The sequence below is a fragment of the Chlorocebus sabaeus genome, chromosome 16, assembly GCF_047675955.1.
Source record: "Chlorocebus sabaeus isolate Y175 chromosome 16, mChlSab1.0.hap1, whole genome shotgun sequence".
NCBI classification, from domain to species: domain Eukaryota; kingdom Metazoa; phylum Chordata; class Mammalia; order Primates; family Cercopithecidae; genus Chlorocebus; species Chlorocebus sabaeus.
The window spans coordinates 18,228,361-18,249,593 of record NC_132919.1 but is presented as its reverse complement, the minus strand read 5'-3'; the positions used below and the strand labels follow the sequence as shown (position 1 = coordinate 18,249,593).

At 58.6% G+C, this 21,233-nt stretch overlaps 2 protein-coding genes across 3 annotated transcripts in view; one reads left to right on the top strand and one right to left on the bottom strand.

The window, feature by feature from the left end:
* Positions 1-2,925: 2,925 nt before the first annotated feature.
* MIEF2 (mitochondrial elongation factor 2) lies at positions 2,926-8,169 on the bottom strand. The gene is made up of 4 exons (XM_008010575.3): positions 7,997-8,169; positions 5,855-6,008; positions 5,473-5,635; positions 2,926-5,004 (listed from the first exon to the last, which is right to left on the bottom strand). The coding sequence occupies exons 2-4, from the start codon at positions 5,999-6,001 to the stop codon at positions 3,950-3,952; spliced, it is 1,365 nt and encodes a 454-aa protein (XP_008008766.2). The 5' UTR covers positions 6,002-6,008; positions 7,997-8,169; the 3' UTR covers positions 2,926-3,949.
* A 1,489-nt stretch (positions 8,170-9,658) lies between these two features.
* The window catches only part of FLII (FLII actin remodeling protein), a 14,191-nt gene continuing 2,616 nt past the window's right edge, over positions 9,659-21,233 (top strand). Inside the window, exons 1-20 of one of the 2 annotated variants that reach the window (XM_008010570.3) lie at positions 9,659-9,789; positions 11,391-11,501; positions 11,816-11,887; positions 13,465-13,545; positions 13,875-13,960; positions 14,048-14,209; positions 14,548-14,651; positions 15,011-15,186; positions 15,272-15,429; positions 16,165-16,249; positions 16,571-16,718; positions 16,903-17,036; positions 17,239-17,451; positions 17,712-17,891; positions 19,290-19,372; positions 19,497-19,571; positions 19,818-19,901; positions 19,980-20,151; positions 20,655-20,759; positions 20,840-21,031. In XM_008010570.3, coding sequence (XP_008008761.3) covers positions 9,727-9,789; positions 11,391-11,501; positions 11,816-11,887; positions 13,465-13,545; positions 13,875-13,960; positions 14,048-14,209; positions 14,548-14,651; positions 15,011-15,186; positions 15,272-15,429; positions 16,165-16,249; positions 16,571-16,718; positions 16,903-17,036; positions 17,239-17,451; positions 17,712-17,891; positions 19,290-19,372; positions 19,497-19,571; positions 19,818-19,901; positions 19,980-20,151; positions 20,655-20,759; positions 20,840-21,031 — 2,484 coding nt within the window. In that variant the 5' untranslated portion in view covers positions 9,659-9,726. Of the gene's footprint in view, positions 9,790-11,390; positions 11,502-11,815; positions 11,888-13,464; positions 13,546-13,874; positions 13,961-14,047; positions 14,210-14,547; positions 14,652-15,010; positions 15,187-15,271; positions 15,430-16,164; positions 16,250-16,570; positions 16,719-16,899; positions 17,037-17,238; positions 17,452-17,711; positions 17,892-19,289; positions 19,373-19,496; positions 19,572-19,817; positions 19,902-19,979; positions 20,152-20,654; positions 20,760-20,839; positions 21,032-21,233 lie in introns of both variants that reach the window. The other variant, XM_008010569.3, reaches the window with a different exon arrangement.

Sequence of the window (21,233 nt, the reverse complement as noted above, 5' to 3'; positions counted from 1 at the left end):
CTTAGCAAAACTGATTTGTTTCCAGTTCTCTGGTAGAAACGGAAAACCCAGACATTAACCTTGGCTAGATGATGGAACCATGAACATGAACCATGAACGCTTTTAACTTATCCTGGATTTTTCTTTTTTTTTTTTTAAGCCATGGTTTGAGATGGCAAATTTAGAGCTACCTGAAGCAAGTAGCCTCTACAGATTGGCCTACATCAGGCTTGTGTTGGGGTCTGGCCATGTAAGGAGAGGGACTCTAGACTGAGCTTGCTTCCAGGACAGCTGCACTCTGACCAGGGGCTGGCCTGGCAGCTGGGAGCACCTTGCTGTGCTGGGGCTTGGATGTGGCTGGAGCATGAGGCACAACTAGGCCCACCAGTCCTCGTTCCCAGGCATTACGTTAGCACTGCCTATCCCAGTTAATCATCACAAGCACCTGGGATTGGGCATTGCATGACCCCCCCAGTTAAAAGATGAGAAGACTGAGGCATAGGCTCTGCCCCAGACTGCTCCCTTGCTGCCCCTCCACCGCCAGGGAAACTACTCAAAGCTCTCCAGCATCAAGGCATCAAGTGATTGGAATGGACCTTGGTCAAGTGTCTCCTGCCTTGGACCCTTATAATATCCTCTGCAAGGAGCCCTTGTGCCCGCCCCCTGCCCTGCACCCAACACCCAGAGGCCTACACCACTATTCCATTTGCTTGGCACGGTTCTGCTTCCCTTGGGTCCTGCGGTCACAGCTGGAAGGGGTAGGGGAGTCCCCTCAGGACGTAAGTGGGGGAAGGACCAGCAGGGCGCAAGTGGCACGGCTAGGCTGGAAGCAGCTGTGCACGCAGACCAGAGCCCTCCCCAGCCCACATCTGTCATCTGGTGATAGGAAGTGAGCCCTGGCTTTGGCTCTTGGGGGTGGGGGGGATAAGATGCCCTGGCCTCTCACCTGCGCAAGGCGGGGCAAGTTTCCTCCCCACTTGTGCAGCCACAAAGAGATGCAAGGGGAGGTAGAGAACACAGGTTCCTGGCCGGGTGCGGTCGCCCATGCCTGTAATCCCAGCACTTTGGGAGGCCAAGGCAGGCAGATCATGAGGTCAAGAGATTGAAACCATCCTGGCCAACATGGTGAAAATCCATCTCTACTAAAAACACAAAAATTAGCCAAGCATGGTAGTGTGCACCTGTAGTCCCAGCTACTCGGGAGGCTAAGGCAGAATTGCTTTAACCCTGGGAGGCAGAGATTGCAGCGAGCCGAGATTGCGCCATTGCACCCCAGCCTCGGCGACAGAGACTCCGTCTCAAAAGAAAAAAAATAAAACACAAGTTTCTAAAAACTGATGGGCATGGCTGAAGAGCCATCAACAGCCCACTGATCACAGAAAGTATGGTGTGGGGCTCGGTTCAGCCTTGCAGGAAGAAACATCCCAAACTGGTTGGTTCCCAGTACTAAAGCAACACAAAGCTTTTCATCTGTTCCTTCCACATACCGTACTTGTCACAGAAAGTTTGTGTCCCCTTAAACTTGTATGTTGAGATCCTAACCCCCAAGGCACTGCTAACAGCAGATGGGGCCTTTGGGAAGTGATTCGATCATGAGTGTGGGCCCCCACCCCATGGGTGGGCTTAGTTTCCTTTAGAGACCCTAGGAGAGCATTTCCCCGCTTCCTCCACAAGGACAGCTAGATGGGGACACCTATGAACCAGTATGTGGGCCCTCACCAAACATGGGATCTATTTGTGACTCATTCTTGGACTTCTAGCCTCCAAAATGGTCAGACATAAATTTCTGATGTTTATAAGCCACCTAGTCTATAGCATTTTGTTATCACAGCCCAAACAGACTGAGATGATTTTTTTTATTTTTTATTTTTGAGACGGAGTTTCATTCTTGTTGCCTAGGCTGGAGTGCATTGGTGCGATCTCAGCTCACCACAACCTCTGCCTCCCGGGTTCAAGCAATTCTTCTGCCTCAGCCTCCCAAGTAGCTGGGATTACATGCATGCACCACCACGCCCAGCTAATATTTTTTGAATTTTTAGTAGAAACGGAGTTTCTCCACGTTAGTCAGGCTGGTCTTGAATTCCCAACCTCAGGTGATCCACTTACCTCAGCCTCCCAAAGTGCTGGGATTACAGGCGTGAGCCACGGCACCTGGCCAAAATGCTTATTTATTTATTTATTTATTTATTTATTTATTTATTTATTGAGACAGAGTCTTGCTCTGTCGCCAGTCTGGAGTGCAGTGGTGTGATCTCGGCTCATTGCAACCTCCACCTCCCGGATTTAAGTGATTCTCCTGCCTTGGCCTCCCAAGTAGCTGGGACTACAGGTGCCCGCCACCACACCCAGCTAATTTTTATCTTTTTAGTAGAGATGGGGTTTCACCATGTTGGCCAGGATGGTCTTGATCTCTTGACCCTGGGATCCGCCCACCTCGGCCTCCCAATGTGCTGGGATTACGGGTTTGAGCCAGCGCGCCCGGCCAAGATGGTACTTTTTTTTTTTTTTTTTTTTTTTTTGAGACGGAGTCTTGCTCTGTCGCCCAGGCTGGAGTGCAGTGGCACGATCTCGGCTCACTGCAAGCTCCGCCCCCGGGTTCACGCCATTCTCCTGCCTCGGCCTCCCAAGTAGCTGGGACTACAGGCGCCCACCACCACGCCCGGCTAGTTTTTTGTATTTTTTTAGTAGAGACGGGGTTTCACGGTGTTAGCCAGGATGGTCTCGATCTCCTGACCTTGTGATCCGCCCGCCTCGGCCTCCCAAAGTGCTGGGATTACAGGCTTGAGCCACCGCGCCCGGCCCAAGATGGTACTTTTTAAAGTAAACTCTACCACCTCCAATTGACCTCAAGCACCCTTGCCTAAGTGCCAGGACAAGCCACAGGACTTACAGAAAACCCCCAACAGCTGCGTATGAAAGCGCCAAGACCCCCTTATCCAGCCTGAGTTACACGTTAGAATTTTCTTTTATTCTTGTTCACCTCTTCGAAGCAGAGCTTCGTTTCAGCAGGAAGGATACCAGAGGCAGGAGGAGGGTCACTTGGGAAGGGAGGTGGAATCTCCCTCCTCTAGCCCCCCTGCTACCTCTAACGTGCTTCGAAGTCAGAATACAGCCATCGGCTGAGAGCAGTTCATTTTGGCACACTGGGAGGCCAGCTCTGCGCACCGGACCTCTCTGGTGGGGGATCAGGCCCTCTGCTTTCCAGTGGGGCCTGGAACAGCTCCAGTGATATGCCCCAGCTGTGGGCTGGGGGCGCAGCACAGAGCCTCAGCTCCCCCAGGGCCCTCAGCTGCTTGAAGAAAACACTCACCTGGCTGGAGGGAAAAAGGGCCTTGCCCTGAGGTATCAGGTGGGTAGCAAGTCACACTGAGCTCCTGCTCCAGGGCTCGAGAACACAACAAGAAAACTAAACGCACAGAAGACAGCAGGAAAATGCCATCCTTTAACAGCCAAAAAGCTGTCATTCAGGGACACCAGGTGACTGCAGCGCCCGGGGGACAGAACACATACACCATACCTACCACCAGGCACCAGAGGCCTCAAAACGCCTGGAGCTGGGGCCGGAGAAGGCGGTAAGTCGCCTCCTCTCAGCAGAAATGTGAAGTTGGCCTTTAGCTTCTGCCCAGGATGGCAGAAACCACATTCTGTCGGTGGATTGGTTGCTGGTGATGGACAGGGCCAAGGTCCTGGGGTTGGCCCCAAGGGCTGAAAAGGTGCTTGCAGAAATGGCTGGTACTCCAAGCTGCCTGAGCCAGCCCAGCCGTACTCAGGTGACAGTGACCCAAGCTCTCTGGGCTCAGGGTTTACGGCCACCATAGCCCAAGCACATCCCGATGCCCTGGGTTTAAGTAATGTACCCTCTTTTGTTCTGGCTAAAAGCTAGAGAAAAACCACTATTCAAATCCCCGGAAGGGAGGTGGGCGCAGCTTCCCAGCATTAGAAAACACGCCAGCCACCTATTCCCACCCACCTAGAGCAGCCCCTCGGGCTCCTGTAGGCCACTGTACAGCGCATAGCCAATGTCGTCAATCTCCTCCTCACGCAAGCTGCTGAAGAGGTTCACGCTGGGGTTGAAGTGGCAGGGCAGGCTGGCCTGCTCCAGGCTGCTGATGAGCAGTTCCAGGGCTTGCAGGAAGCGCTCACCCAAGGCCTCCTCCGTCCAGTCCACATTGTCCTCCCCCAGACGCAGGACCACCTGGGTCAGGTGACCCCGGCCCAGCTGCCCCAGGGCCGAGCAGCCACGGCAGACAGCACACAGCAGCAGCAGCAGCCGACGGCGGGTCCCGGCGTCATGGTCGTCCAGGGCTCGCAGCCTTGCAGCCTCCACTGGATACAGGTCCTGCAGCCAGAGGTTCCCCGCCAGCCCCTCCAGGGGCCAGGCCAAGAGGAGGTGGTCGTCAGCATCGGCCCCAGGGACTGCCACAAGCACAGCCACGGTGAGCTCCAGGCGCTCGTGCTGCACCTCAAGCAGCAGCTCCTCTGAGGCCATGCTGGGCCAGATCAGGCACCCAAGAAGGCTGCCAATGGCCGGCCAGTTGACAGAGGCAGCCAGCGCCTTGCGGAGTAGCTCCAGCAGGATTCGGGAAGAGAGGTAGCCCCCGACCAGGAAGCGGTCCCAGGGGCTGCTCCCGCGCGGGCAGAACTCAAGCTGAGTCCTGCGCACGGCCCAGCAGCGAGGGTCCCTCGCCACAGTGTCCACGCCGGGCACCAGGCTCCATAGGCCCGGCTCCAGCACCAGTGGCACCAGGAGACGCACATGGTCCGCGGCCCCTGCCTGCAGCCCATCATACAGCGGCCCCCCAGGCACAAATGCCCCAAAGGGCAGTTCCGGGAACTTGCTCCGAAAGTAGGCCTGCAGCTCCAGGGCAATGTCACCAGCCAGCTGTTTGGCCAAAGCCACCTGGGCTGCTGGGATGGTCACACGGTCCCGCTCGAAGGCGAGCAGCCTCTCCTGCAGTGTCAGACACAGCGGTGCTGGGGAGCTGAGCTGTGGTGTCACCTCAGGACCAGTTTCTGCAGGCCCCTCTGCAGAGTGAAGGGGCGGGGAACATGTCGGAACAGCCTGTGATTAGTTAAGAAAACACCACCGACAGCTAGCTGTGTGACGTCCCAGGGCCTCACTTTCCTCACCTGCAATGGCACCTGAGAAGGCACCCAGTTCAGGTCCTCACATATAGTGAGCGCTTGGTGATGAGTCTCATTGTCCCAGAGTCCAACACCCTTGCCCTATGGCTAAAACAGCTTCACGCGGAGTAGGTAGGTAGGTCATACCCCTGTGGGCCTCAGTTTCCCCATCTAATGCTCCCCACCATCACAACGCTGCCACTTTGCTCCAGGAGCAGGGCAAAGAAACCCCACCCCCATTAAATGTCTGAGGAGCCCACAACCCAGAGAGAAGCAGGGACTCACACAGGGCCGCACAGTCAGTCAGGGCAAAGCCTGGGCTGCGTCTCTCGAATGTGACACCAACAGAGGGGAAGGAGTGCCACTCACCTGGGGCAGAGGGCGAGGGGGCCAAGGGCAACACTGGCTGGCTGAGGGCAGCAGGTGGAGGCCGGGGCTGCAGGTGTGGTGTGGCCTTGAGCAGGCTCAGTTCCTTCCAGCTGTCTCCCTTGGTGTCATCCTCATCCCGTGGGCTAGTGGCCCTGTCAATGAACTGCAGGCAGAGTCACAGAGATCAGTGTATATGAAGTCTGGGCAGCCATAGCAAAGCCCAGGGGCAAAGGAGACCAGGGTGCAGGGTGGAGAAGCAGGTGCCTTGGGCTCCCATGAAGGCCTTGGGCAGTCCCCACCCCTCCCCAGGGCCCCTCTGAAAAGCCCAACCCTGTTGTCCTCCTGTAGGAGCCTCAGGCATGATCCGCCCACCTGGCCTTACCCGCTTCACGGCCAGGGTGGCAATGCCCAGCACAGCAGCCCCGCCCACGCCCAGCACCAGGCGGGCATTGGCCAGGAGGAAGTCCACCATGCTGCCCAGCCCCTCGTCGCCACGCCGCTTCCCCCGTTTCTGGGAGAACTCTGCCATGGTCTGCCTGTAAGAAAGCCAGGGGTGAAGGGGCAGCTCAGGTGCAGGTGGCCAGGCTGGGAGAGGGGCTGCTGTGGGCAGGTGCTCTGGCTGTCCTTACGCTGGCTAAGAGAGCTCAGCCCATGAGGGGGGCTTTCTGAGAATTTCTCAAGAGAAAGGGGCCACCCATCCACAGGGGAGGACACCGAGGTCCTGGGAAACCATGTAAAGTACCTAAGAAAGGGCAGGGATGGGATATGAACTTGGGTTTTGGGGCCCCAAGCCCCCATCTCTCACGAGGAGATGAGGGAGCTGCCAAGCCCCTTCCCCCAAAGCTGCAAACAACCTACTCCCTGGAAAGAAGCTCGCAAAGGCCCTGAGGCTTGTGCAGGTAGAGGAAGGGGCCGCTCTCCCTGGAGCCCACCCTCCAGGACCTCTGACATCACCAGGGTGTCATCATCTCCATCCCTATGTTACAGAGCCACAGGCTGCCAGCTCACAAGTGAGTGGTGAGGTCTCCAACCCATGACTGCAAGGCCTCCAGACTCTCACCACTCACAGAGTCTGACGGATTCTCCCTGTGCCAAGTGGCCAGGTCCTCAGCAGCAGCCTCATCTGAAGGTCCCTAACCACAGGGCATGGCAGCCCTCTATGATAACCTCTTCAGAAGAGCCCAAAGTCCAGAGAAGACGAACAATTTGGGGCCCCAGCCAGTCTGGGGGACCACTGGAACCAGTTACCCTCCAAATCTTGACAGGGTAGCCCCAAGAGGCAGAGCTACCGAGTCAGAGCACAGGCAGAGTGAGACGGCCCGAGCTGCCGGGGCAGGCCAATGCAGATGTGCTTCTCAGGGTTGAAGCCCCTTTGGCAGGGCAGAAAGCGCTGCCCAGTGCCTCTGTACAGAGGGCTCTCTGGGCGTCTCAGTCTTGGGACAATGTGTAGGTAGTGGTGGGTGATGCTTCTCAGCTGCTGGGAGGCCAAGCAACAGAGAAAGGAAGGTGAGGGCCTGGGCCCAGCCCGTTTGCTCACCTGTAAGATGGCATACGCAGCAGTGAGGGGCAGATGTGGGCAGGCTTGAAGTGTGTGGCTGGGTGGGGCCCAGCACTTGGGAAGTGGAGGCAAAGACCTAGGGCCCAGTCCACGTTCCTCACGTTCTGCGAGGGGGACACTGCTCTCAGGCCCTGGGAGATGAACTGGGCTGTGACCTTCGGACATCAGTTAGACACCAGGCAGAACTCTCCCAGGGAGGCCTAAGCAGATGACCATGAGGTCACAGCCTGCCGGGGCACCAAGGACTTCTACCTGCCCTGCCAGAGTGTCGGTGCCAGGGGCCCAGTTGCCAGGTGACCAGATGCCTGGAGTAGCTGAAGCCCGAAGTGCTGTGTGACTCAGCCCCGTACACCCGCCTATTCGCCCCAGACTAAAAATAAGACGGTCTCTGGGGAGATCCCAGGCCAACCGGGTGACCCGCCACGGCCCCAAGGCCTGTTTCAGTCTCCTCATCCGTGACTCGGGAATCAATACTGCCACCCACCCCCAGAGAGACCAGGAATCTACTTTGCAAACTGTAAAGCGCTTTAAATACTCCCAACCTGTCTAAATTGGGACTCAGCCCCACCACTGGCGGGGTCGCTCAGGCCTCAGCCCACAGCCTTCCAGCTCCGGGAAGCGGGAGAGGGCACGGGTGGCTGAAAATAACCCGAGTTTGCCCAACGAGGCCCTGGAGGCCGTCTGGCCTTCCCTCCTCCGCCAAACGCGCCTGCCGTGGGCCCGGGCGGAGCAGGCCGCAGCAGCAGCCCTAGGTGGGCGGGTGACGCCCCGTTCGCAGGGAAACTAAGAGACCGAGAGGGGAAGGGGGCTGGGCTGGGATTCGAACGCGGCCCTTGGTCCCCCAAAGGTCCCCTCCACACCTTCCCCAGCCGTGACCGCGGGCCACGCCTCCGATCAGCGTTCCGTCGCGCGCCAAGCCCTGAGCCCGGTGACCCTGGGGGCCGCCCCGCCGCGCTCCAGCTGTACCTGCGTCGCAGCTTCCGCACAACAACCGGAGGAGGCCGCGGGACCACGGTCCCTGAGCTCGAACCAGCCTGAGACTGGAACGTGAAGGACCCTGGAACCCGACGTCGAGGGCCCCCAGGGGCGGCCGCGGACTTCGCAGCACGCAGACAAGCAGGCCCTAAGTCCAATCGGAGCGCTCGAGTTCGGAGTACAGGTGCCAAAATACTGCGCGGCTCAGCCAATGAAGGGCAGGCCCCGCCCCCCAGCCGACAGACGCGCTCCCTTCGGGGCGGGACTCCCTGACGCAGTCCGAATTTAAAGGTGCAGGGCTGCATTCCGAGCCTGCGACCAGGTGATGTGACAGGCAGCCCTCCGGGAAGTCTGTGCGTTGTAATGTGAGCCTCCGATGTGGAAAAAGCTGTCTGGGCCCCCGTTCCTTCCGGGAGCCAGGTAGAGAGGCTGCACATGGCTAGAGGCCCGGCACATCCAACCTGTTAGATCACCTCTGCGAGAGAGTGTCTTGGTGGCCTCGTTCTTACCTGTGGGCCTGCGAGGCACAGTGTGGCGAAAATGCCTACCCCTGCCACCTGCTCCGTGCGAGCTTATGTGGGCCATTCTCCACCTGGGCCTGTTTTTCTCCTGTAAAATGGGGACACTAGACCCCCTCCTCCACTACGAAGCATGGCTGGGCATATAACAGCTGTGGCTCATTTATCGGGGTCCTGCTATGTGTCAGCCAGGGCGAGCCCCCTGTGAACAGCAGGGACCAAGACAGACGCTTCTCTTCTGGACCCTCCCTTTGTAGGGGGGCACGAGCACAGGGGTGCTGACACTAAGTGGGAATAATAAACCTGGCACACAAAACAAAACGGAATAATAACCTGCCACTCACTGAGCGCCTGCTGTATGCTGCGGGCTACACGTGCATTCTTTGTTCATTTACTTATGGTGACAATCTTAGGAAGCATTTTACAAATGAGGAAACTGGGTAGGGCGCGGTGGCTCACGCCTGTCATCCCAGCACTCTGAGAAGCTGAGACCGGAGGATCACTTGAGGCCAGGACATCAAGACCAGCCTGGGCAACATAGCAAGACCTTCGTGTCTACAAAAAACAAAAATAAATTTATCCAGGTGTGGTGGTCTGCGCCTATAGTCCCAGCTAATCGGGAGGCTGAGCCCAGGAGTTCGAGGCTGCAGTGAGCTATGATCACACCACTGCACTCCAGCCTGGGCGGCAGAGCAAGAAGACCCTGTCTCAACAAAATAAAAACAACACATGAGGAAACTAAGTCCAGAAGCTGGAGAGCTAGGACCCGAGGAGCCAGGTGTCTCACTACCACCGGTCAGCCAAGTACAGGCACTTCCTGGGCCCCTGCGACCCGGGGCCAGGGTTTAGAATCTCTCCGAGGTCAGGGCCAGCTTCATGTGCTGCAGCAGTACAGGGGACGGTGCCTGGCCCAGCGGCCGTTACGGCCCCTATCCTGAGACGCTGGGACTTAAGCCTGGAGATGGTGGAAGCCTCCAGCTCCTGCACAGGAGACGCCCAGCACTCCTTGATGCCACCGCAGTCTTCGAACAGACGGGGAAACTGAGGCCCTAAGAGGCCTAAAGCCTACACTTCCCGGCGGAAAGCGACCGGCGCGGGCGGGTTAAAGGGGCGGGGCCGGCGCTGGCCCAGCCCGTGGCTCCCCGCACCGCCCCCGCCCCGGCGCTCCTTAGCCCTGCCCGGCCCGGCAGCGAGAGGGGCGCCATGGAGGCCACCGGGGTGCTGCCGTTCGTGCGTGGCGTGGACCTCAGCGGCAACGACTTCAAGGTGAGCTGGACCGGGCGCGTGCCGGGCCTCCCTGCAGGCCTTCTCTTGCGCCCGGCCCGCTTGGCCTCCGCTTCCTGTCCCGCCCGGCTCCAGGCCCTGCGCGTCCCCGGGACTGCGGCCGGGGCGGGGGTGGGGCTCTCCCCTGGCCAGGAATGGACCTCCGAGGCCTCCGCCCGGTGCCTGTACGGGGAGACCGAGGCCGGGCAGGCCCAGGACGGACGCTTGGGCTCGGAGTCCCGCCGGGGACCCGGCCGGGAGCCCCCACCCCGCGTCCGTGTTATCCCTCTGGGCTGGACGGTGGCCTGGGGGTCGGGCGAGCCTCCCCGCCCCCGAGAGGTCACACGCCCAAGCCAGGCCCTGACTCAGGGATGGCGGCCTGGCCGCCCAGGGGCGGGTGTGGAGCCGACTCATCACTGCCCTCTCCCCGCCACCGCCACCCGCCATCCTGGGCCTCTCAGATCACTTCCCCTCTCAGAGCCCGGGCTTTCTCAGCCGGTGAAGGGGCTTAAAAGTCGCCTTCTTGGATGCAAGGGGTGTAGTGAGATTTGTTGGTGTGGAGAGTGTGTCAGACGAGTGTGCCAGGTGCTGGGTGGCAGTTGTCTGAGCAGCTGCTGTACTGAGAGAGAAAATGACGGAGCCCAGCCCTCTGTAGCCAGTGGGTGGGGCGGGAGGAGGTTCCAGGACTCAGGAATGAGACAGGCATTGCCCTACCGTAGGGGAAGCAGAAAAAGAGAGGAGGGAAGAGCTGGCTGGAGGGTCAGCCTCACCTTCCAGGTGGGTGACTGGCAGGGTCTGCGTGGGTTGTCAGTCTGGGGCCGAGGATGAAAACGCAGGTTTTTCCTGCGTTTACCTGCAGGTGTACACACTTTTGACCCCAAGTACAAGTGGCCACACCACTTTTCCCTGACCCCATCCCCACCACCCTAACCTGGGGTCTCTGTTCCTCTTTGCTGAACTGGGAGAGTCTGAGTCACCAGCTGGGAATGTGGCCCTAGGGGGAGAGGAATACCAGCCACGGGCACCGAAGGCACGTGCTGCCCCAGACTTGGTGCCACAAGGGCTGGGTGCCAAGGTGGGCGTTCACACACTGGGGGAGTGCAGTGATGCGGCCCTGCCCTGCAGGGTGGGGAGCCACGGTCTCCACAAGCAACAGTTTGGCCCTGGCTGTGTGAATCGCCTGTGTGCTGATGGCAGGGTGAGGGTACAGGTGGGGCCTTTGCAAAGGCTTGGAGGGGGGAATCCCCCACCCCAGGCCTCCAGTTAGAGCGTGGAATGCTGGCTGAAGGAATTTGAGCAGAGCTAACCACAGTGCCCGGTGCTGGGCTCTCACCTGAAACAAGCCAGTTTTGTCCTGGCCCTCCTGGGGCCCAGAATCCAGTAGGATAGACAAATCTTAGGCCAACACTTTTGTCACAGGGGGGCTTTTATTAGTCCCATTCTACGGGTGAAGAAATTGAGGTGCAATGATGAAATGACTTGTCTGTGTTCTCACAGCTGGTGAGAATGGGTTCTGTGGCTCCCCAAAGGCTCCCATGGGCTGGAGGAGCCATAGAAGGTGGTGAGCAGGGGCTCTGTGCTTCACCTTGACATCCTTCCCCCAGGGCGGCTACTTCCCTGAGAATGTCAAGGCCATGACCAGCCTGCGATGGCTGAAGCTGAACCGCACTGGCCTCTGCTACCTGCCCGAGGAACTGGCTGCCCTGCAGAAGCTGGTAAGGGGCTTTGGGCAGGCAGGGGAGGGTCCCTGTGGATAAGCCAGATGGGCAGAGCCTGTGGAGAAGGCAAACAACTTCTCCAGAGAGAGGAAGAACACCGACAGCTATGAGCACAGCTGGAAGAAAGGGAGTGGGCAGCTTGTCCAGGGAGGTATGCAAGAAGAGGCCGGGTCTGTGAGGGAGGGAGGCTGCAGGGGGAATTGGGCAAGCGTGGCTGAGGCCTTCCTGGATGGTGCAGAGTTGTGGAGGCAGGCGGGGACCCTGGACACCCCATCCACCGTGCTGAGCCTGTGCTCCCCATTCCGGCCCAGGAACACTTGTCTGTGAGCCACAACAACCTGACCACGCTTCACGGGGAACTGTCCAGCCTGCCGTCACTGCGCGTGAGTGCTGGCCGGGAGGCCACCGGGCTTGGGGTTGGGACCAGGGTCTGGCCAGGGACATGAAGCCTGGGCCAGACACCAGGCTGGGCCAGCATCTCTGCCCACCTCCGTGTCAGGCTCAGAGGCTCAGGTGTCACAAGAGGGGCCCCCTTGTTAGAGGTTACAGCAGTGCCCTGCGTAAAGTAACCCATGTGGATCAGGGAATTCTCTTGGGAAAAAGATAAATCCAAAATCTTACCAGCCATTATGGACAATAACTACAGTAATAATAACCAATACAGGCTGAGCCATGTTCCCATTATTCTGTTAGGATTTTTTCTTTTTTTTTTTTTTTTTTTTTTTTTGAGACGGAGTCTTGCTCTGTGGCCCAGGCTGGAGTGCAGTGGCCAGATCTCAGCTCACTGCAAGCTCCACCTCCCGGGTTCACGCCATTCTCCTGCCTCAGCCTCCCGAGTAGCTGGGACTACAGGCGCCGGCCACCTCGCCCGGCTAGTTTTTTTTTTTTGTATTTTTTAGTAGAGACGGGGTTTCACCGTGTCAGCCAGGATGGTCTCGATCTCCTGACCTCGTGATCCGCCCGTCTTGGCCTCCCAAAGTGCTGGGATTACAGGCTTGAGCCACCACGCCCCGCAGGACTTTTTCATATGCTCTAAGCCTCCACTAATGTTGCGGAAGAGAAACTTGGCCACCAAGGCAGATTACTTGCCCGAGGTCACAGAGCTAGGCAGTGGTAGAGCTGGGGTTGAGTAGGGTTTGGCCAGGAGCACCGTGTACCTTCTACCCAAGACTTGAACGTCCCAGAGCATCAGGCCCTTGGCCAGACCCTGTAGGCCTCAACAAGGGCCATTCCCATCTGAAGTCAGAGCCCTGGAGATGTTTCGGGCACAGCTTCTGACTTGGACTCTCTGAGTTCAAAGCTGGGCTTTGCCACTTCCTGGCGATGTGACCTTGTACAAATCCCTTCTGCTTTCTGCATCTCATCTGCAAGTGCAGTGGTTGGGAGGGGCAGCGGTGACCTCGGGAAGCAGCAGCAGGGTGCCACGCAGGCACTCGGACTGGAGAAGTGGCGGGGCAGCTCCGGTGACTCCCGTTGTCACTTGCAGTTACAGCACCATTCTCTGGCCCTGTTCCCTCTCATGCTCAAGCTTCCTGCATCTCTGTAAGGTGTAAGGAGGTGTCAGCCTTAAGTTAGGGAGAGAAAGCAGACTTCCTCTCAGTCCAGATGCTGATTTCCAGTTCTCTCCCTCTGTTCTGAAAACCCTGACTCAGACCTCACCCCTATCTTACCTTCTGGAATTAAGAAAAAGAGAAATTATTTGAACAGAAAAGATTCCCTGAGGGCCCTGTGCTGGGCTCCGGGGCACATTTGAGCTGGGCTTTGAGGTGTGAATAGGAGTTCACTGGGAGACTAGTAAGAGCCCTCCAAGAGAGGGGGCTATTTGATCAAAGGCCAGAGGTAAGAGAGTCCTCAGGCCTGGCCTTTGGTGAGCTTCCTGAGGAGGTGTCCCTCTCTAGACTCTCTGTTTCTTCCTGGGAGTAGAAGCCAGGAATCATAGACTCTTATGGTTTATTCCCAGGCCATCGTGGCCCGAGCCAACTGTCTGAAGAATTCTGGAGTCCCCGATGACATCTTCAAGCTAGATGACCTCTCAGTCCTGGTCAGTGGCTACCCACTCATCTGGCCCCTATGCTAGCCGGACCATTCAATCCCCACTCACTATAAAAGTCCCTGGGGCCATTGTCTTCCCATTTTGCAGATGGGAAAACTGAGTCTTGGAGTGGATAGTACCTTGCCTGAGGTCACTTTTGGAGTCAGATCCCTAACCCAGGCACTCTTCTTCCCAAGTCCCTGACTGTTTCCCTTTGGCCCTGAAACCCCCTCATCTACCCCCACACCCAACTCAGTGCCCTGGCCTGATCCCCAAGCTTGGCAGAAGCCTGGCAGGGTGGAGACTCCCCTGACCTGGGTCTTGCCCCTTCTACCCAGGACTTGAGCCACAACCAGCTGACGGAGTGCCCGCGGGAGCTGGAGAACGCCAAGAACATGCTGGTGCTGAACCTCAGCCACAACAGGTGCCAGGCCAGCCAGGGGCAGGGGGCAGGTGGGCCTTGGGGGGGTGGCCGGTGCTGACTCAGGTGGCTCCTGCTCCCCACCCGTAGTATCGACACCATCCCCAACCAGCTTTTCATCAACCTCACCGACCTGCTGTACCTGGACCTCAGCGAGAACCGCCTGGAGAGCCTGCCCCCGCAGATGCGCCGCCTGGTGCACCTGCAGACGCTCGTGCTCAATGGGAACCCTCTGCTGCATGCACAGCTCCGGTGGGCGCCCCCTCGGGCCGCACTCCTGCAGAAGCCACCCTGAGGAGTCTGGCCTGGCCCCTTAACTTCCCAGAGCCCCAGCCCTTCTCCACTGGGCCCAGCCATCCCTCCATGCAGGCGGCACCCCTCAGTCTCCAACCTCCTAAGTATCATGTCCACCTCTCAGTCCTGTCTTCCCGCTTACACACCCTGCAACCACCCTTGGGCTTGTCCCTTCAGCCAGATGTGACCTCACACCTACCCTCAGGGCCCTGTGCTCTTGGTCCTGCCCTGCCAGGCCCCACCCTTGACACCCCCTAGGTGGGCTCTGGCCCTGACCACTCACATCACCCTGGCAGGCAGCTCCCAGCGATGACCGCCCTGCAGACCCTGCACCTGCGGAGCACCCAGCGCACCCAGAGTAACCTCCCCACCAGCCTCGAGGGTCTGAGCAACCTCGCAGGTCAGGCAGCCCCAGGAGCCCCTCTGAGCTGTGGCCCCCTCTGGGCCCTCTTGCTTCCTTATGGGTGAAGGGGGTTGAACCCTGCTCCTCAGACCAGTGTCCAGAGGGAAAAAGCTGCAGTTATGTTACAGTGACTTCTGCGATTATGATGATGCCTTAACACTGACTTTATGCCTAGACACCCCCCCAAGCCCCGTATGAGGGAGTTTGTCCAAATGGAGAAACTTGGGCGCACAGCAGTCGTCATTTGCCTAAGGCCACGCAGCTCAGAGGTGGCAGAGTTGGGGTTCACACTGGGGCTGGCTGCCCTGGCACCTGCTGTATGGGCCCCAGCTGATGCACCCCACCCTGCACCCCAGATGTGGACCTGTCCTGCAACGACCTGACACGGGTGCCTGAGTGCCTGTACACCCTCCCCAGCCTGCGCCGCCTCAACCTCAGCAGCAACCAGATCACAGAGCTGTCCCTGTGCATAGACCAGTGGGTGCACGTGGAAACTCTGAACCTGTCCCGAAATCAGCTCACCTCACTGCCTGTGCGTCTGATACCCTCGGTAGGGGGATGGGAGGGAGGCGGTGAGCCTGGCCCTGACCTCCCACCCCTGCCCATTCCCCCTCCAGTCAGCCATTTGCAAGCTGAGCAAGCTGAAGAAGCTGTACCTGAACTCCAACAAGCTGGACTTTGATGGGCTGCCCTCGGGCATTGGCAAGCTCACCAACCTGGAGGAGTTCATGGCTGCCAGCAACAACCTGGAGCTGATCCCTGAAAGTCTCTGCAGGTGCTGGGCAGGGCTGGGGCTAGCAGGGGCGCTCCCGGCACAGAGAACCCCAGGATTGTAGTCAGAGCCCACCCAGTGGTCGGTGCAAGGCAGACAAAATGAAGATGGGTTAATTTTTTTTTTTTTTTTTTTGAGACAGAGTCTCTCTCTGTTGCCCAGGCTGGAATGTAGTGGTGCAATCTCGGCTCACAGCAGCCTCCGAGCCCTAGGTTCAAGCGAATCTCCTGCCTCAGCCTCCTGAGTAGCTGGGATTACAGGCGTATGCCACCATGCCCAGCTAATTTTTGTATTTTTAGTAGAGATGGGGTCTCACCATGTTGGCCAGGCTGGTCTTGAACGCCTGTCCTCAAACGATCCACCTGCCTCAGCTTCCCAAAGTGCTGGGATTACAGGTGTGAGCCACCGCGCCCAGCCCGGTTAATTCACCTTTGTGGATGAAGACCACAGTCCCATGTCAGCCATTCCCAACTTGAGCTCCTGAGAGCACCCTTGGGAGGGCACTGTTAGGGACAAGGCCACATGAGGTGGGAATGCAGTGTTGCTTCCCTCCCCTTCTGGAGGTCGCAGTGCCCAGAACATGGTCTCCTGGCTCTGAGAAGTCCTTCAGGCAGAGAACAGAGACCCCCGCCTGTTCCTCTGACCCTACCTGCCTCCCCTGCCCGGGACTAGGGGTTTCCTGCCCACTTCCCCTTGTCCATCACCTCCCTGAGGCCCTGGCCGGCCCTGTCTTCACAGGTGCCCAAAACTGAGGAAACTTGTCCTGAACAAGAACCGCCTGGTGACCCTCCCAGAAGCCATCCATTTCCTGACGGAGATCGAGGTCAGGCATGCTGGCCTAGAGGGCTCAAGAGAAATGAGCAAGGGGTGTGCCCTGGAGCAAGGGGGACCCAGCAGAGGCCTCCTGAGGGGGGTGGCCAGTGCCAGGGTGCCCGTGGGGAAAAGGTGGGCCAGCTCCCCGCATCCAGAGTATACTCCATAGTCTCATTTAAGCCCCCAACCAGCCCCAGAGGTGGGTGGGAGGAGAACCCAGGGCCCTGACTTCTCAGCCCTGGCGGCTGCAGACAAGAGCAAGAAACTGGATTGGTGTGTCTGGGAGGTGGGACCCAGGCTCAGTGCCAGCTCTGCTCACCCCACGGGGCAGGTCCTGGATGTGCGGGAGAACCCCAACCTGGTCATGCCGCCCAAGCCCGCGGACCGTGCCGCTGAGTGGTACAACATCGACTTCTCGCTGCAGAACCAGCTGCGGCTGGCAGGTGCCTCCCCTGCTACCGTGGCCGCGGCTGCAGCTGGTGAGTGGGGAAGGATCTGGCCTGGGAGCAGGGGCTCCTCTCCAGGCCTCAGATGACACCATGTAAATGGGGTGGCGTACAGCTTTCTGAACCCTGGTGGGTAGAGTTGGCCCCTGGTGGGTCGCACGCCCAAGGGGGCAGCAGGCCCAGTGAGGGCTCAGCTGTTTGCCCCTCCCTCAAGCAGGGAGCGGGCCCAAGGACCCTATGGCTCGCAAGATGCGGCTGCGGAGGCGCAAGGACTCAGCCCAGGATGACCAGGCCAAGCAGGTGCTGAAAGGCATGTCAGATGTTGCCCAGGAGAAGAACAAAAAGCAGGAGGTGAGCCAGGCCAGGGCTGGGACAGGGCAGGGAGCCTTAACTTCTACTGAAGGCTGACCCTGGCCTTGACCCTGGCCAAGAGGGATGGGGGGCGCTGGGCAGAGAGAACAGCTGTGCAAAGTCCCTGAGGTGTGGGTAGCAAGTAAAGACTAGCCTGAGTGGCTTCACAGAGTCAAGCCATGCTCTGTGACTCTGCCCCCAGGAGAGCGCAGATGCCCGGGCCCCCGGCGGGAAGGTGCGGCGCTGGGACCAGGGCCTGGAGAAGCCACGCCTTGACTACTCTGAGTTCTTCACGGAGGACGTGGGCCAGCTGCCCGGCCTGACCATCTGGCAGATCGAGAACTTCGTGCCTGTGCTAGTGGAGGAAGCCTTCCACGGCAAGTTCTACGAGGCTGACTGCTACATCGTGCTCAAGGTGAGGGCCTGGCATGCTGTTAGGGGCCATGTGGCCCAGTGCCTTCCTCTAAGATGGCTTAGTCCCCAACTCTAGAGTTGTGTTCAGGGAGGCCAGGTGGGAGGTGGGCAGTCTGCTAGTGGTGATCCAGGCACCTTTGTACTGCCCAGGGGCAGTACAAAGCCCCTGGGGCTGGGAAACCTGTGCTATTCAGAGTGGCCTTTCTGGGGTGGCCGGAAAGCCAGGATGAAGGCTGATGTGGACGGTGCCTTGGCTTCCAGACCTTTCTGGATGACAGCGGCTCCCTCAACTGGGAGATCTACTACTGGATTGGCGGGGAGGCCACACTTGACAAGAAAGCTTGCTCTGCCATCCACGCTGTCAACTTGCGCAACTACCTGGGTGCCGAGTGCCGCACTGTCCGGGAGGAGATGGGCGATGAGAGCGAGGAGTTCCTGCAGGTGCCAGCCCATTAAAATTGGGGGTGGGCAGAGTGGGGGACCCAGAGAACTCTGGTGCAGGGGCAGTGGGCCCAAGGAAGGTAGGCAGAACAGGTGGGCAGGTAGGGAGCTGGGATTAAAGGGGGCTGGATCAACGATACTGTGCGGGACCTAAGGCAGACGGCAGGGTGAGGGCTAAGGTAGCCAAAGCCTGGGTCAGTAAAGGAGAGTTCTGGAACATGGGGCAGAATTCAGCTGGGCAAGGGTAAGGGTACAAGGCTGGGCGCGGGAGCTAGACCAATGGGCTGACACGGGAGCTGAGAGTAGGTTGGAAGGGGTGTTGTTGAGAGCAGTGAGGAGGCAAGGCCAAAACCTGTTATTAGGAGGCAGGGACACACCTGGGTGCCAAGGAGGTGGGGCCAAGGGTGGGACCAGAGTCCAGTCTTGAATAAATTACTGAGCGGTGTTAGCCACCAGCTGGTTATACCTGTACATATGTTCGCATATACACACACATGGAGTTTATGTACAAATATCCCCTGCCTGAGATTTTTTTACCCATATGCACCTGGGTTTCCACTCTTCCATGAACCCACTTGCTTGTGTACCCTGATATGCATGCATCTAAACATGCTGCTGGCATCTTTACACACTTGGGTGAACGCATCCATATTTTTCATACATCCCAACATCCCAATGTGTGTATGTTTATAGGCACACATGTGTATTTTTTTTTTTTTTTTTTTAGACAGAGTCTTGCTCTGTCCCCAGACTGGAGTGCAGTGGCGCCATCTCGGCTCACTGCAAGCTCCGCCTCCCGGATTCACACCATTCTCCTGCCTCAGCCTCCCGAGTAGCTGGGACTACAGGCGCCTGCCACCACGTCCAGCTAATTTTTTGTATTTTTAGTAGAGACGGGGTTTCACCGTGTTAGCCAGGATGGTCTCGATCTCCTGACCTCGTGATCCGCCCGCCTCGGCCTCCCAAAGTGCTGGGATTACAGGCATGAGCCACCGCGCCCAGCCGTGTATGTTTTTTTCTTAGACGGACTCTCACTCTGTTGCCCAGGCTGGAGTGCGGTGGCACAATCTTGGCTCACCGCAACCTCCGCCCCCAGGGTTCAAGTGGTTCTCCTGCCTCAGCCTTCCGAGTAGCTGGGATGATAGGCATGCGCCACCATGCCTGGCTAATTTATGTATTTTTAGTAGAGACGGGGTTTCTCCACATTGATCAGGCTGGTCTCGAACTCCCAACCTCAGGTGATCCGCCCACCTCGGCCTCCTGAAGTGCTGGGATTACAGGCATCATAGATTTGTAGCTCAATTCACCTGTAGGCAACTCTCTACCCCGCCTGAGAGGCAGTGGTTGGTGGGGGAGGGAGCAGCTCAGTGATGAAGAACCACACCCTCACACACACAGGTGTTTGACAACGACATCTCCTACATTGAGGGTGGAACAGCCAGTGGCTTCTACACTGTGGAAGACACGCACTACGTCACCAGGTGAGGGCATGGGGGCAATGGGGGGCGTGGACCTGGAGTCTGCTGGCAAGGGGTGGAGGGGAGGGTGTTGGGCCTAAGTTAGGCCCTTGGTGCCTACACTGAGCCACTCTTGTCCTGCGCCCAGGATGTATCGTGTGTATGGGAAAAAGAACATCAAGTTGGAACCTGTGCCCCTCAAGGGGGTCTCTCTGGACCCAAGGTGAGCCCCAACAATGTGAGGTGGAGGTGCTTCACCCTCAGCCTCCTCCCCACCAGTGGGGGCAGGTGTGGGCCTCTTAGGAGGCCCTCTAGCAACCCCTTTAACTCCTGCCCACGAGCTTAGCGGGGGATCCCTGAGGCTTACCTAGACACCCCATAGTGAGGGATTTTTTTGGTGGGGTCAGGAGTATGGGGTGACCATTGCCCCATGCCCCATCACAGCTCCTTCCTGCCCCTTCCTGTCCAGGTTTGTTTTCCTTCTGGACCGAGGGCTAGACATCTACGTGTGGCGGGGGGCCCAGGCCACACTGAGCAGCACCACCAAGGCCAGGTATGAGGATACCGTGGGGTCTTTTGTGTGAAGAACAGGGGTGCGAGCCTCGCTGATGACTTTGCATCCTGCTCTCAGGCTCTTTGCAGAGAAAATTAACAAGAATGAGCGGAAAGGGAAGGCCGAGATCACACTGCTGGTGCAGGGCCAGGAGCTCCCAGAGTTCTGGGAGGCACTGGGTGGGGAGCCCTCTGAGATCAAGAAGCACGTGCCTGATGACTTCTGGCCGCCCCAGCCCAAGCTGTACAAGGTGAGCCCTGCTGCTGAGGCCCACCATGGCCTCCCAAGGTCACCCGCTGACTGGGGGAATAGGCTACACACCGATATAGTTGGCTGTGGGCTCCATCTCAACTTTGATGGGGAGAGGGTGCCACCTTCTGGACAAGGAACAGTATGAGCAAAGGTCCGGAGGCTGCTTTCGAGAAGTAGCCTGACTCTTTCCAGGATGGTGGGGCGGGAGGGGAGACAGAAGCGCCTAATGCCAGGGCTGGGAACCTTGGCTCAATTATCCAGATTCTTGTGAACAGGAAAGGGACAAGTTAGAGAATTAGAAATAACATGAAGGGCCTGGAGACGGCAGGCATTTAAAAGCCCTTCTGAAAGGATATGCCTAAAAAGACTTGACGGGGAGGGGGAAGCGGGAGCAGTCAGTGAGCCACGCTGCAGGGCAGGGCTGGTTCCAGAGCAGAGGGCTGTGTGGGTGAGGTTCCTGTCTCCGGACCCCTTCCCTGCCATGCTCATCCTTCCTGCCAGGTGGGCCTGGGCTTGGGCTACCTGGAGCTGCCGCAGATCAACTACAAGCTCTCCGTGGAACATAAGCAGCGTCCCAAGGTGGAGTTGATGCCAAGAATGCGGCTGGTAAGAGATGCGGGAGGAGGGCGCGGGGCCGGATTCCTCCCTGTTGGCTGGGCTTTGACCTTTAGGCTCCCGGTCTGCAGCTGCAGAGTCTGCTGGACACACGCTGCGTGTACATTCTGGACTGTTGGTCTGACGTGTTCATCTGGCTCGGCCGCAAGTCCCCGCGCCTGGTGCGCGCTGCTGCCCTCAAGCTGGGTCAGGAGCTGTGCGGGATGCTGCACCGGCCACGCCATGCCACCGTCAGCCGCAGCCTCGAGGGCACCGAGGCGCAGGTGTGCTTGCTGCTTCGGAGGCCCCTCCCCAGGATCCTTTCCACCCTGACATGCCCTGACTCCTGTGGTTCCACTGTCTCCCTACAGAGCTGGGCCCAAACCCACCTCCTCTTTGCTGACTCTGCCCAGACCCCGCCCCCTCTGCAAGCTGCCACTCCTATTCCTACCTCCGTGTCTAAGGCCCCGCCTCCCAATCCCCGCC